The sequence below is a fragment of the Azolla caroliniana genome, unplaced genomic scaffold, assembly GCF_043228905.1.
Source record: "Azolla caroliniana isolate FFs.n. ecotype wild unplaced genomic scaffold, voAzoCaro1.0.p SCAF_2, whole genome shotgun sequence".
Classification (NCBI taxonomy): domain Eukaryota; kingdom Viridiplantae; phylum Streptophyta; class Polypodiopsida; order Salviniales; family Salviniaceae; genus Azolla; species Azolla caroliniana.
Genome location: NW_028230437.1, coordinates 3,903,147 through 3,916,400, shown reverse-complemented (window position 1 = coordinate 3,916,400; position 13,254 = coordinate 3,903,147). Strand labels below are relative to the sequence as shown.

Sequence of the window (13,254 nt, the reverse complement as noted above, 5' to 3'; positions counted from 1 at the left end):
GAATATGCAGTTGTTTCGACAAACGGAGGGATTGGAATGATGAGGGGTCATCGTCGATCGGCTTGGCTGCGAGAAGGATGGCGGAGGAGATTCCAGCTCTATCGAATGAGACAAGAAGACGGCTCGAGCCGGGCCCAATTCCGACCAACGTGGTTGAAGGGTCATCCGGGAGCGCGGCTCTTGAAGAGTTGAGATGTTATCGATCACATTCGAAAGGAGTGTGCTGACTTCACCGACGCACTTAAGAGCAATGTCATGTACCTATGGAACGGTCAGGTACATGCAAGCGAGACACGCAAGCCCCTCGAGATGAACATCGGTTGAGGAGGGATGAAAATACTGATGGATGAGACTGTGGCGCGTCACGTAGAGACCGTCCATTACTCGGCGCCGACTGGCATTCGTGTCGGCAAAGAGAAGAGCATTGGCTCTAGAACCGACACCGGATTTTGGCCAGTGGTGCTTGAAGACTTCTCAAGGGAAGAAGCTAAGGAAGGAAAAGGCAGACCATTGTCCCAGTATTCCATGAGTACGTGTAGGATCCACGACAGGACCACCAGGGTCACCATTGAAGGGGTCGTCATTTTGTCGCTAGAGGTAGACCGTTAGGTTTTCTTCTTCACCTTATCCTTATTTCGTTTTAGGGTTTCGGTTTTAGGTTCCCCTTTCATATCATTTTCCTTCCTCTCGATTACGGTTTAGTTCTTCTTCCTATCCGGTTAGGTTTTCTAGTTGTGCTTGAGTCCGGCCTATATGGCCGTGATTGTAATCATATTGTGGCTTTGTGCCTCGGTTAAGCTCCCATTTTATCCCTTCTTTTACTCCCTAGTCAAAGACCCCCGTGGTCCCGCCCAAGCCGACACGCACGCGTGGATTTCCACGACAACGTTTCCAAAAATGGGAAATAAATGGTGCACCATGATGGAAGAAAATGTCAACATGTAACCCATGGAGGCACACAACATTCGCTAAGATTAGATTCATTGTCTCTAGGCTTGAGATGACTTTGGAACATGGTATAAAATGCGCCATTTTGGTAAATCAGTCCACGACTACCATGATGCAATCATGTCCCTTAGATGGTGGCAAGTCGATGATCAAGTCCATCGATATGGATGACCACGGCTGATCCGGGAGTGGGAGAGGTCGAAGTAGTCCATATGGGCGATGATGGGTTGTTTTGGATCGAGCACAGATGTCACAAGTCTTGATGAAGTCTTTGACTAGCTTCCACTGTTGGGGCCAACAATAGGTCCGAGAGATCAGTTCTAAAGTGTTGGCGACCCCAAAATGGTCAGCAAGCGAACCATTGTGGCATTCAGTTATGAGGCAAACTTGGCACAACCCTTCCAGGACGTAGACTAGATTGTTCCTGGTGTAACCCATCTCGAAAGGAAACTTTTTCAAGGTCATGTCGATGTGATCAATGAGTTAGGTCATCGAAACATGCATTGATTTCTTGAGCAAAGTGATCGATTGAAGTGGTCGTGATGATTTCAACAAGGAGGGTCTCGTCTTGGAGTACATATGTTGCGAAGATTTGAACTTGGCTAGGTGTCAACAGACATTGGGACTGTTGGTTGTATGCCTTGTCCCCGGGGCAAGGTGTTAGCATCGGCCACCTAGAAAGGGCATCAGCTTTGCTATGTGTGTCCTAGACGAAATGTGATTTCGAAGTGATAGTCAGGCAAGAAATTTGACCATTGAGCTTGTCGATGATTCAAGGTGCGGGTAGAAGTAAAATAGAGAAGGTTTTTGTGGTCGGTTAGGTGGGCCCCAGCTAGGTGAGGCCTCCATTCCTCGAAAACATATATAATGATTGCAAGTTCATTGTCATAGATTGGGTAGTTGATTTCAGGAGTTGTGAACTTGCACGAGTCATAAGCTACCGAGTGGTGTACCCCATCGTTGTCAAGCTTTGAGAGGAGAACGCCGATAGCATAATCTAGCGCATCTGTTTCCACTATGAATGGCTTCATTAGGTCGGGGTGAAGGAGTATTGGGGCGGTCATAAAGGCAAATTTAAGCAACATGAATGCAGTTTGTTCTACCAACGTCTGATAGAAAGGTTGGTCCTTACGAGTGAAAGCAACCAACAATTGCACAATACTGGAGAACCCTCTAATAAATCGACGACAAAAATTTGCAAAACCAAGAAAGCATTGAACATCTCTTACCTAGGTGGGAGGTTTCCATTGTTGAATTGCAGCCACTTCCCATTGATCCATGGAAATACCATCGGGGGACACAATGTACCCCAGAAATTCCACAAAAGGTTGAATCGAACGTGCACATTTCATATTTGGCATAAAGATTGTGTTCCCAAAGTCTTAACACCAAGCAGACATGTTGCTAATAGGTGTCGAGATCCAGAGAATAGATGACAATGTCATCTAAATAGGCCACCATGAATTGGTCAAAATACTCCCAAAAGATATCATTCATCATGTGTTGGAATATGGTAGGGGCGTTGGTTAGACCAATTGGCATGACACGATACTCGAACAACTTATATTGACTTTGGAATGTCATATTCCATTCGTCTCCCGAACAGATATGCACTAAATTGTAAGCCTCTTGTAGATCGATTTTTGAGAACACTTGTCTGATCCGAAGGTGGTGCAAGAGCTCTGGAATTAATGGTAATGGGTAGTGATTGTGGATCGTTACCTTGTTAAGTCCTCAATAGTCGACACATGGAGACAAGGAGCCATCCTTGTTCTTGATGAACAAGATTGGTGCCCCAACCAAAGATTTTGAGTGGCGAATGAACCCTTTTGTCGTGTTTTTGTCGATGTATACACGAAGCGCATACAACTCCGGCTCTGATAACCCATAGATGGGACCAAAGGGGAGAGAGAGAGAGAGATTATATTATCATCTTTAGTGGTCAAATATGACCTATAAGATTAAAAATATTACATTTCACGTTATATGTGTAAAAGTGAGTAGTGACTCTCGATGTTCAAGAATCGTACCAATGAATGTTCCAATCGAGAGTGCACATTATGGTTGTGAGAGAAATTAATGCAAGGATTAGGTTTGGTCAAAGATGTGTGGAAAGCATGGTCGAATATGATTAAAGGTAGAACATTGTATCAAAGTGTGATACTTAACTTAAACTATCAAACTTGTTTAAGGCAAAGTGTGCATCGTCGACCACTCTCATCACTTGTGCACCAACGCCCTATCTCACATCACAATGCATGAAAGCTAAGTTGCATGGAAACAATGGTTCAAATGGAAACCAACAGAATGGGCTCTAACATGTATCGTTGTGTACGATTTCCCAGTTCCGCAAAGAATACGATTTTGTAGTTAGGTTCAACATGTGTAGTATAATGTGTGAAGTGTGAGCCTCCACATTTTTCCTATATCATGATACATTCGCATTGCAAAAAGCCTTGTTTACATAGGAATCTAGTAATGCATCATGAAGCAAATGTGTTACTACCATCTACCAAAACCACTTTTTTATATCTTGCATCCAACGAGAACACAAAATTTTGCTGGATCTATTTGCTTACTTCCCATGCAATTCTAGGAAGTCGATGTGAGGGACTTTTTTGAGCCTTAACCATGTATTCAACAACCCGTTCCATGGCCATGATCTCAATGGGAAGTGATCCCGTCTCAAGGAAGACAAGGACGTATGGTGTTTGTTTTTTAGCTTATAGAAAATTTGTAAGAAAATTGTTTTGGACATTTTCAAACTCTTTCCAAGTAGATTTAGGGATGCTACCACCCCATACTTTCACTCCATATAGAAGCATCGATGTCACCAAAGTGTCCAAAAGGTATTTCTTAAGGACCCAACACTTAATATTGTCACAAATACACCAACCGTTGACTCGGAACTCTTCACACTAGAAGCATCACCCATTGTCGTCATCGGCCTTGCTTCTAGAGTTACCATCATCACCATCCTTGCTTACAGAGTTACCATAATCGACATCCTCGGTTTTAGAGACATTGTCGTCATAGTCGTCATTGCTTCTAGAGACACCATCGTCACCATAGTCATAGTCATTGTTTCCACCTCATCATCATCTTCGTTGCCTCATCTTCGACATCATCATTTTCAACAGCTCTCGTTGTCTTCATCAAACGCTACTTCGCCCAACCTTCATTATTATCAACATTACTTTGCATGGTCTTTCATTGTCATCATTGTTCCGTCCTCTTCATTGTCACTGTCATCATCTAGTATTGTTTTGCATCACGATTTTCATGAGGATTGATTTCAATCGCTCACCTTCCCAGTTTTGATGGGGGTTACAATTACTCACTTTCTTGGTGGGAATCGAATCATTGTTTGCTTGCACTCCATTTTCATTTTGGTTTAAGTTTGGCTCCACTTTCCTTTGGCGAGGACCGATTTCAATTGTTCACCTTCTAATTTCAATGGGGATCACAACCGCTCACTTTCCTGGTGGGGATCGCGTCAATTTCTCACTAGCACCCTCCTATCATAGAAGAAGCTAATTAACACTTAATTACATATTCATGCAAAAATTTCCCAATGCCTTCATAAGCTTTTGATAAGTATGAAGTTCAATGCTTACTATGTTACGGTCATATCGTGCAAACAATGCACGCAACACATTCCAACAACAATAGTTTGCTTTCTCGAGGCATCTCTAAAGGGTCAATCATGACCCTCCAAATAAATACTTCAACTGTAAATGCAAGATGGAACACCAAGCCATATCTACAACACACCACCGCCACATCATGGGCCTTGCATTTGCCTCTCCACCATCCACTTGTCTTTAAATTAACTTTGGCAATATGCTTATTTCCTACATATTTACAAACAACCTCAAATGAAAACTCAAAAAATCTGCAATCAAGCATTGTAACTTTGACAAAACTTGTATAATAGACAAAAGAGTTTGTAACTTTTAGGAATACTAAATCAATGGAACAACCAGGCTATCATTGTCACGCAATCTCCAAGTAATTTTGACAAATGACATTCGGTGATTGATCCGCCCATGCAAACTCACCACTTTGATCTACAATGTATGTTGTTATTTGATGGAATTCACAGCATCAACAGCACATCCACGCCATCATTGTCACACAATCTCCAAGTAATTGCGACAAATGACATTGTGAGCAATCAGTTAGTCACGTATGTGGAAGAATCATAGGTCCGAAGACATGTGTGATCTGCTCTGTACGTTGTTTCTTCAAAGGAACCCACAACATCAATGGAACAACCAAGCCATCGTTGACACACTCGTCTCCAACTAAGCACAATGAATGGCATTGTGGGCAGTTAGTTAGTCATGCATGTGACGAAATTGGCAGTCTAGAGAGATGCATCCAATGATCTTTTATGGACTCTGGCACGTAAATGGAAAATTTCCCTGTTTTTGGGTATCCTCAAGACCAGGAATCTGGAGCTTCATTTCCGATAATCGCTTTCACTTTGTTCCTCACAACAGGAACTGATTGGCCCACGACAGTGATATGACCCATCTTCCTCTTCTTTCTCATTTCTGCATGATGCAAATGCATATCAAGGTAATGTTTAAAATCCAACAGGGAAAAGTCAAAACTCTGTACAATACAAGCAAACATTTCTAGATAAAAGCACAACAAATCTTTAAAATGGAAGGGAACTTCAAACAGGAAAAGTTCAGCACCCTGGCCAATACGGGCAAACAAGCTAAATAAACATTAAGAATTAGACTGCATGGCACATGTAGAAAAATATAAGCTTTTGATCACTCACATTTAAAAAAAAGAAATGAGGGGGCAGTGAGGACAAAATTCAACGAGATTCAACTGGGAATTAAAAATCACAAATATTTTCTCATGTGGTACACAAACATGTATACAATAAGAGATCGCAGAAATAATAGAGCAGACTAGAATACCAACCTGGTTTCCCATACCAGTGAACACTTGCACCAGAAATACTTATAGCTTTTCTCATTTTTTCTTGAGCAATAGCAAAGCCTGCTTCCCCCTATAATAAGAATTGAAAAAAAATGCTTTTTGAGATTATCCTAAACACAAAACACAAAAGCTTAGAAAAAACATGCACTGCAATGGACAACAATATTGCATTCCTCTAACAAAGATTACTCTTACAAAACAAAAATAAATAAACCACACTATCCGCCTGGTGGCTGAATTAAAACAAAAAATGATGCTCAATACAACTTTTGTAGATTGCAACAAAAATGAATGCTTTCTATGCACCCACTGAAAAACCATATAAGAAAATATGGAGCATACATCATCTTCACCGAGGAGATTGTACATTATTGCTACAGGAACTTTCATGGCCGAAAGGCCTAATGGAAGCCCCAAGACAGCACGAAGATGTTGCTCATACTGGGAACAATAAGATGCTTCAATAGTATAGTGTCCACTATTATGTGGCCGAGGGGCCACTTCATTCAATAGAACCTGCAAAAAGACCATTAATCTCTCTGCCGCTCTATTTTTTGCAAAACTCTCTTTTCCATAAAGGTGTTAAGAAACATTACAATAAATCGCTGGTAATACATTAACGCATTGAACAAGGGTGCAATTGACACATTGGTACCTGTTCCAACATCCCAAATAATTTGGATGATCAAATAAAAGACATCACCCTCTTACATTGCAGAGAATCATTGCCAGAGATTGACCATTCCTCAGGAGTATTGGCATTATGCGGTATCATTCAATGAGAGTGTTGAGGGTCTGATCCAACCATGACCTATCTACCCAGATTTATTTGTTTCACACATTATAAGCCACATATTACTTGTATCCATTGTCGCAGCCTAGTTATATAGGTCTGCTACCTAGGTTAGGTACATTAGATTTTACTTTATTTTACCAGACATTACACTAGATACGCATGGATGCAACTATTGGTCACTTCAGCATTTTGAACAGGTTTGGCATTCGATATCTGGTGGTTTTACCCTAGTCGTAAGCCATCTCTTTATTACCCTGTATTTTCAGCCAAATCCCACCTGGGACGAACTTACAACAATGTTAGATTTCTATCGTGTTGAGGAATTGAATACGTGACTGTCTGGCCTCACTCCTAAGCCCATTGAGGTGTAACCCCATTCAGTTCGTGAGAGCCCTTGACATAGATGAGCAATTTGAGTATTATTCATGACTCATCTAATGACAATAGCAGCAGCACTCGTAGGTACTCAAGGAGAACCAAATATAGGGAAACTCTTCCACAATTCAAATATGAAATTCAGTTCAAATAGAAAGGAGCCAATGTGGCTCAATTATAGTACCTGCCCATCTGCAAGCAGAAACAGTTCAACACCAAAAATGCCAGCACCTTTAAGAGATCCTACTGCTGCCTTTGCTACTTGAATTGCAGTATGAGCCACCTTTTCAGATATTTGTGCAGGAGCCTCAACAATATGGCAAATGTTCTCTCTGCAAGTGAGTTAACCAAACATATTCACATGAAAAAAAACACAGTGAGGAAAGCATATAAATATTATTAAATGATTTCTCTTACTTATGAATGGTTTCGACGACGGGAAAGCAGTCCAAGCTACCATCTCTTCCCCTTGCTACCATGACAGACAACTCCTAAGATTCACACAAATATAATCAATTATAAAATTGAAGAAATGTCTCGTGATTATTGTTCTAATGATGTATATACAGTCATAAGAAGTACATATTTCTAATCAACAATCAACAATTTTTGCTTTGCATATAAGAGATGATTTCAATTTAATATTTATTTATAGCTACTTGCAATGGTGAATGCAATTCAATGAATCCTGATTTTATAAATATTTATGACAAGTAGGAACAGCCAAAGAAGTATGAAAACAAAGTGCACCGGCTCAACTAGAAATGCATGAGAATTTGAAGAAAATCCATGCATTGTACTAGAAAATAGAATGTACTGTATTGTGGGCATTGTGCTAGAAATTCTGGATATTATGGCTTTCATCCTACTCTGATTAACCACATGTTAACTCTACTAGTGCAAAGAGTGCACTTGTTTCTCACTCATTGCATCAGGTCAAAATTTTCTACACAAATGCATCAAATATGATCTGTACCTTGACAAACGGAGCCCATTTTTCTGCGTATAGACCATGCTCGAATCCTCCTAATGCTGTAATAGACATTCCTGGTGTTTTAGTATTATAAACTTAAAAAATGATGTATGAATACATACCTTAACATTCCCATGAAAGCTTACAAGAGATAGCCTGAAGTAGGTCTCCTTTGCTATGAGCCACTGCATTTCCACGTCCATCATATGCAAGGTATCTGCTCTTCACCATCAAGGGATAACCAAATAGAGATCCTGCTTCCTCCGCACTTTGTAAATCCTCTATCTGTAAAGTATAAATATTGTCATTGAGAACTAAAATGCGGCATTCCACACCGAAATGGCGGTAATGATTATTATTCCAAACTAAGCAGTGAATCCAGACCTTTTGGAAGTCAGCCAGTGCGACATCATGTTGCTTGAAATGTACCTTCTGAAGATATTTGTCCTGCATTATTGCATCATTGTAAGTACTTTCTTGCAAACTGTGAGACGTTAAAAAGGTCCATAAGACTTTAAGAACACAACAGGATATGTGATCTTGCACAGGAGGTTGCACCTGAATAATGCGTATAGTGAAGGGCTTCGGTTCGATATCAATACCCTCTCTTTCAAGTTCTTCAAGTGTGTTGACATCAACATGCTCAATTTCAACGGTCAATACTCCACACCTACCATTAAAACATCTAAAATACATGAACATCACTTGTTTTTGTCTAGAAATATTTGGATAAAATAAAATGTCTTTTAACGATGTGATGCCATGAAACATATGAAAATCCCATTCTTATTTATAAGAATCATTTTGACCAAAAACGAATTTCTTTAATATTGAGATGCTCATGCATCACATGATGCTCTATTGGAACTAGTTAAAACGCCACAATACACGTGATCTTCCTGTGCTAATATTTAAAAAACCTTTGGGCCATTTTTTCTTTAAAAAACTCATTAAAACATCATTAAACATATTAAAATCTCATGTTTACAAAGCAATTCTTTTCTTTTAAAGCTGGGATGCTCATGTATTGCATGGTGTCTTAAAACAACATGAAATACATGAGGATCCCCTTCCGATATTTAAAAACATTAAGAAAAGGAAAGAGATAAAAACTGTAGTATTACTCTTTAACGAATTTCCGAACAGTACTTGTATCTCGAAAGCTACCAATAATATGTTTGTATGCAATACTACTAGCTGGACAGTCTCTTTCAGGATCAAGAACAGCTATTTTCAGCCCCATAGAAGAAGCAGCTTGACAAAGCATCCTGCCGAGTTGTCCTCCTCCAAGAACCCCTATGATGGTATCGCATAATCCAACGGGAGATCTACATATCTCCATGCTGTTTTCTCACATCATCAATGATAGGAAAGTTAACAAATTTCATGTTCAAACATATTGCCTAAATCATTTCTTGAAAACTTGAAGGTAACAAATGAGAGTTTTAAACCAATGTTTATATATACATAGCCTGCAACATTTCCTGAAAGAAAAACGAAACGCCATAACATACTAAGATGTTCAACAAACTTTATATACTTGCCGCAAACAGAGAAGCTAAACAAACATCAATACATTTCTTGATAACAAAAGCGGAAAAATGCAACAACAAACGGAGAGGTTAACAAACATCATATAAATATTACCTGCAATTTTGCTTGAAGAAATGGAGGAAAAAATCAGCAAAGAAGTTTAACAAACTTCATATACATATAGCCTGCAACATTTCTATAAAGGTAGGAAACAGAGAGTTCTAACAAACTAGGAGGTTCAAAACACATGATATACACATATCATATATAAATTGCCAACAACATTTCTGAAACAGAGGAGGAAACAACATTTCTTTGAGAATAAAGCAGCAAATTGAGAGGCTAAACAAATCACATTTATATTACCTAAAACATTATTTGAGAAGATGGAAAAAAAGGGCAACAAACTAGGAGGTTCAAAACACATGATATACGCATTACTTGCAACATTTTCTGAAAAAAGAAGAAAAAAGGCAACAATATAAAATGAGAGTTCTAAGAAACATAGATCTACTAAGAACAATATTTATTTATTGAGCAACAGAAGAAGAATAAAAACATCAAAAATAAATGTATCATATACTGCTAATCCAAGTTAAGCAAGAAAACACACAATCATAGTACACTAATCACACTTCCTCTTTTACTTCCTAAATCATGAAATCTACTCTCTCAACCTGTCACAAAAATAATCCAACTACCGAAAACCTAGCAAACACCTTATCCAACCTTCAAAAATGAAACACCATACCATGAAATTATACCCACATAAGATATCCTACTCGAGATAGCTTTCACCCCACCCTCGAATGAAGCACCATACCATGAAATTATACCCACATAAGATCTCCTACTCGAGATAGCTTTCACCCAATTCTAGACATTCAAATTTCACGACAATTATGAAAACAAGTCACAAACCACATAGCTAGTATGCTCTAATAAGTGGATGATTCGATGAATAAAGGCTTATCAAGGACGTGAAGAACCTCAATAGGAAGTGGTAATGAGATCAAAAATGGATTCTACTAACGAAAAAGGTACATCGATATTAATCAATCACAAAGTAGTCAAATTTACAAAAATAACTACTGAGAAGAAAACTCAACCATGACGTACCTTACATCGACATGAAGCTCTTCTAATTATTCTCCAATACTTTCAGTGACAACATTTTGTGTTCTACTAGGTATTTGTATCATCTAAACCTGTTAATTCATCTACTAGACATTCAAACAGCCTTTCTAAATGGAAACCTAGTGTAATTTATATAGAATAACCCCAATACTTTGAAGATCCTATGTTACCAATTATGATGATGACATAATATATCTTCGCAATTATATTGAAACCATCAAATAGGTCAAATTAGAACTTTCAACAAGATTCAGCACCATCAACTTTGCCACAGCATAGGTATGGAGGTATACTTACGAAGCATGACATGATGGATTGCAAACCAGCATTAATTCCTTCCACGCATGGTCTAAAACTAGGCTCAGATAAATTCTCAATAAAAAAGAAATATAGAACAAATGAAGGCAATTCCTCATGAAGTGGAACTAGACAATATATGATACACTGTTTACTGTAGAAAACTTGATCTATTTGTTATCATGAGATATCTTTAAGATGTATGAAAAATCAAGATCAGCTCATTGGAATATATTACAACAAGTAATAAGGTACCTCAAACATGGACATCATCAAGGAAACTTGTCGGAACATTTTGGCCTACATGGATGGTGTGACTGAGACTAAAATGGCAACTTAGACACGAGGCAAATCCACAACAGGTTTCATCTTTACTTTGGCTGGAGGATCAGTATCATAGCAATTTCAGAAATAAGACAGCGTAAACTTTCTTCCACAGAAGTAGAAATCATTGCAGCTACTGAAAAAGAGTATGGCTGCAGTAATTTTTAATTTATCATAGCTTCAACAAAACACTCCAACATTTGACCTAAACATTGGCACTCGGTCTTGTATTACACCTATACAAGCATATAGAAAATACAAAACACGTTGACTACAAAAACTCATCAAAGAACTTGCAGAAGAACCAATGTTAAACCTCCATTCCTCACAATCAACAATGCACCGACATCCACCCCAAGTAGAATACTATGTCACCAAGTTCATCCCAGCTCCAAAGTAGAAATGGCGTTCACAAGATTCAAGATTATCAATTCACAAATTATCATCTAAATTACAAATTATATGAGCACCATATAATACCACTTCAAGTCTATTGTACTTGTACCCATGTATGTGAAAAAAATGATTTTAACTCTTGTTCAGGGAAGGCAAAATGCTTGTATAATAACTGAATTAATTGCAAAATTTCTTGGAACAAGAAGAAAGAAAGAAAACATGCAAAACCATCAACTTAAAACTGAGAAAGCATGGATGCGTTTTGGAGAGGTACCATGTCTGTTGTTCACCGTTCGAAACGGCTCTAGGAGATACATGATCAGCACAAGTACTCATTTTATAGCGATGATGACGACGACTATGATGATGATGATGATGATGTTGTTGTTGTTGTTGACAACGATGTGGAGAGCTTCTGATCAGGCTGTTGCCATTGCAGAAGATACGCTGAAACGAAATCGGTCTTGAAGAAGAAGCAAAAAAGCAGGAGGAGGAGGTTGAAGAAGTTACAAGGTCGCCAGAGCTCAGAAATTGCGGAAGATGGCAGCAAGACGACTCCATCTCTGTCTTGCTCTTCCTTTCACTCTAAAATAATCCTCGACTGAAAACCCTAACCCTAACCCACAGGCTCGTCACTGTTTGATACAATCTCTGTCTTGCTCTTCCTTTCACTCTAAACCTCGACAGAAACCCTAACCCACCCACACAGGCTAACCCATATCTGTTCACAAAAATTCCTTCGTTGCTTTTCCTTTTTTTCGAAACAATAATTCTGGTTTAACCGATTTACCGGAATGCCCTCACATTTTTTGGTGTAAATTACCAAAATGCCCCTATATATGTTTCTAAATTACCAGAATGCCCCTGCGCTTTCCTATAAATCGTCAAAGTATCCGTATGTTTTCTGTAAATTGTTAAAATGCCCCCCACATTTCGCGTAAATTACCAAATTATCCCTATTTTTTTTATATCGAGAGACTGCCCCTACATTTTTGTAAACTGCCGAAATTCCTGTGCATTTTCGTATAAATTCGCATAACATGTCTCGTACATTTTCCTATAAATTACAACCAAAACCCCAATGCTTTCTTTTCTTGTAAACTACCATAATACCCTATATTGTTGTAGATTAGCATAATACCCTTGCAATTTCGACGAAATTACCAAAATACAACTATATTTTCACATCATTATTAAAATGCAACATAAACTCACAATTGGACAAAAAGAAATTAAGTCCTTGTCGTATGCTTCAGCATCAATTCTTTATCGATCTACACATTTAGAGTCGACATGATGAAATAATGTACAGGCATGCATGTGAAATGTGAGTGGGACTATCAAGGACCTGAACCAAGGAGGATTGGAATTTTAGGATAGAGTGTTTGATGATGTCGACATCTTCTCGAAGAGAAAAGTGTTTCATCATATCTATAGTGTGATTGAAAGATTTCACACATGTATATATACGAGTGTGTATATATATCAAGGTATATTTGAGTATTTGTGTGTG

General features: G+C 38.6%; 2 protein-coding genes across 3 annotated transcripts in view; one reads left to right on the top strand and one right to left on the bottom strand.

The window, feature by feature from the left end:
• LOC147867130 (uncharacterized) overlaps positions 1 to 13,254 on the top strand; it is a 93,240-nt gene that overhangs the window by 44,906 nt on the left and 35,080 nt on the right. The gene's annotated exons all lie outside the window — the stretch shown is intronic.
• LOC147867135 (phosphoribosylaminoimidazole carboxylase, putative / AIR carboxylase) lies at positions 4,855 to 12,409 on the bottom strand. Of its 2 annotated transcripts, XM_087314906.1 has the most exons (12): positions 12,391 to 12,409; positions 12,016 to 12,306; positions 9,179 to 9,397; positions 8,613 to 8,724; positions 8,439 to 8,501; positions 8,201 to 8,339; positions 8,058 to 8,113; positions 7,499 to 7,572; positions 7,266 to 7,413; positions 6,253 to 6,426; positions 5,893 to 5,980; positions 4,855 to 5,507 (listed from the first exon to the last, which is right to left on the bottom strand). In XM_087314906.1, exons 2-12 carry the CDS (start codon positions 12,300 to 12,302, stop codon positions 5,392 to 5,394), a joined length of 1,476 nt encoding a protein of 491 aa, XP_087171032.1. In that variant the 5' UTR covers positions 12,303 to 12,306; positions 12,391 to 12,409; the 3' UTR covers positions 4,855 to 5,391. The 2 variants fall into 2 exon arrangements, with proteins under 2 accessions (XP_087171032.1, XP_087171031.1); XM_087314905.1 differs by lacking the exon at positions 12,391 to 12,409 and having other exon boundaries at positions 12,016 to 12,363.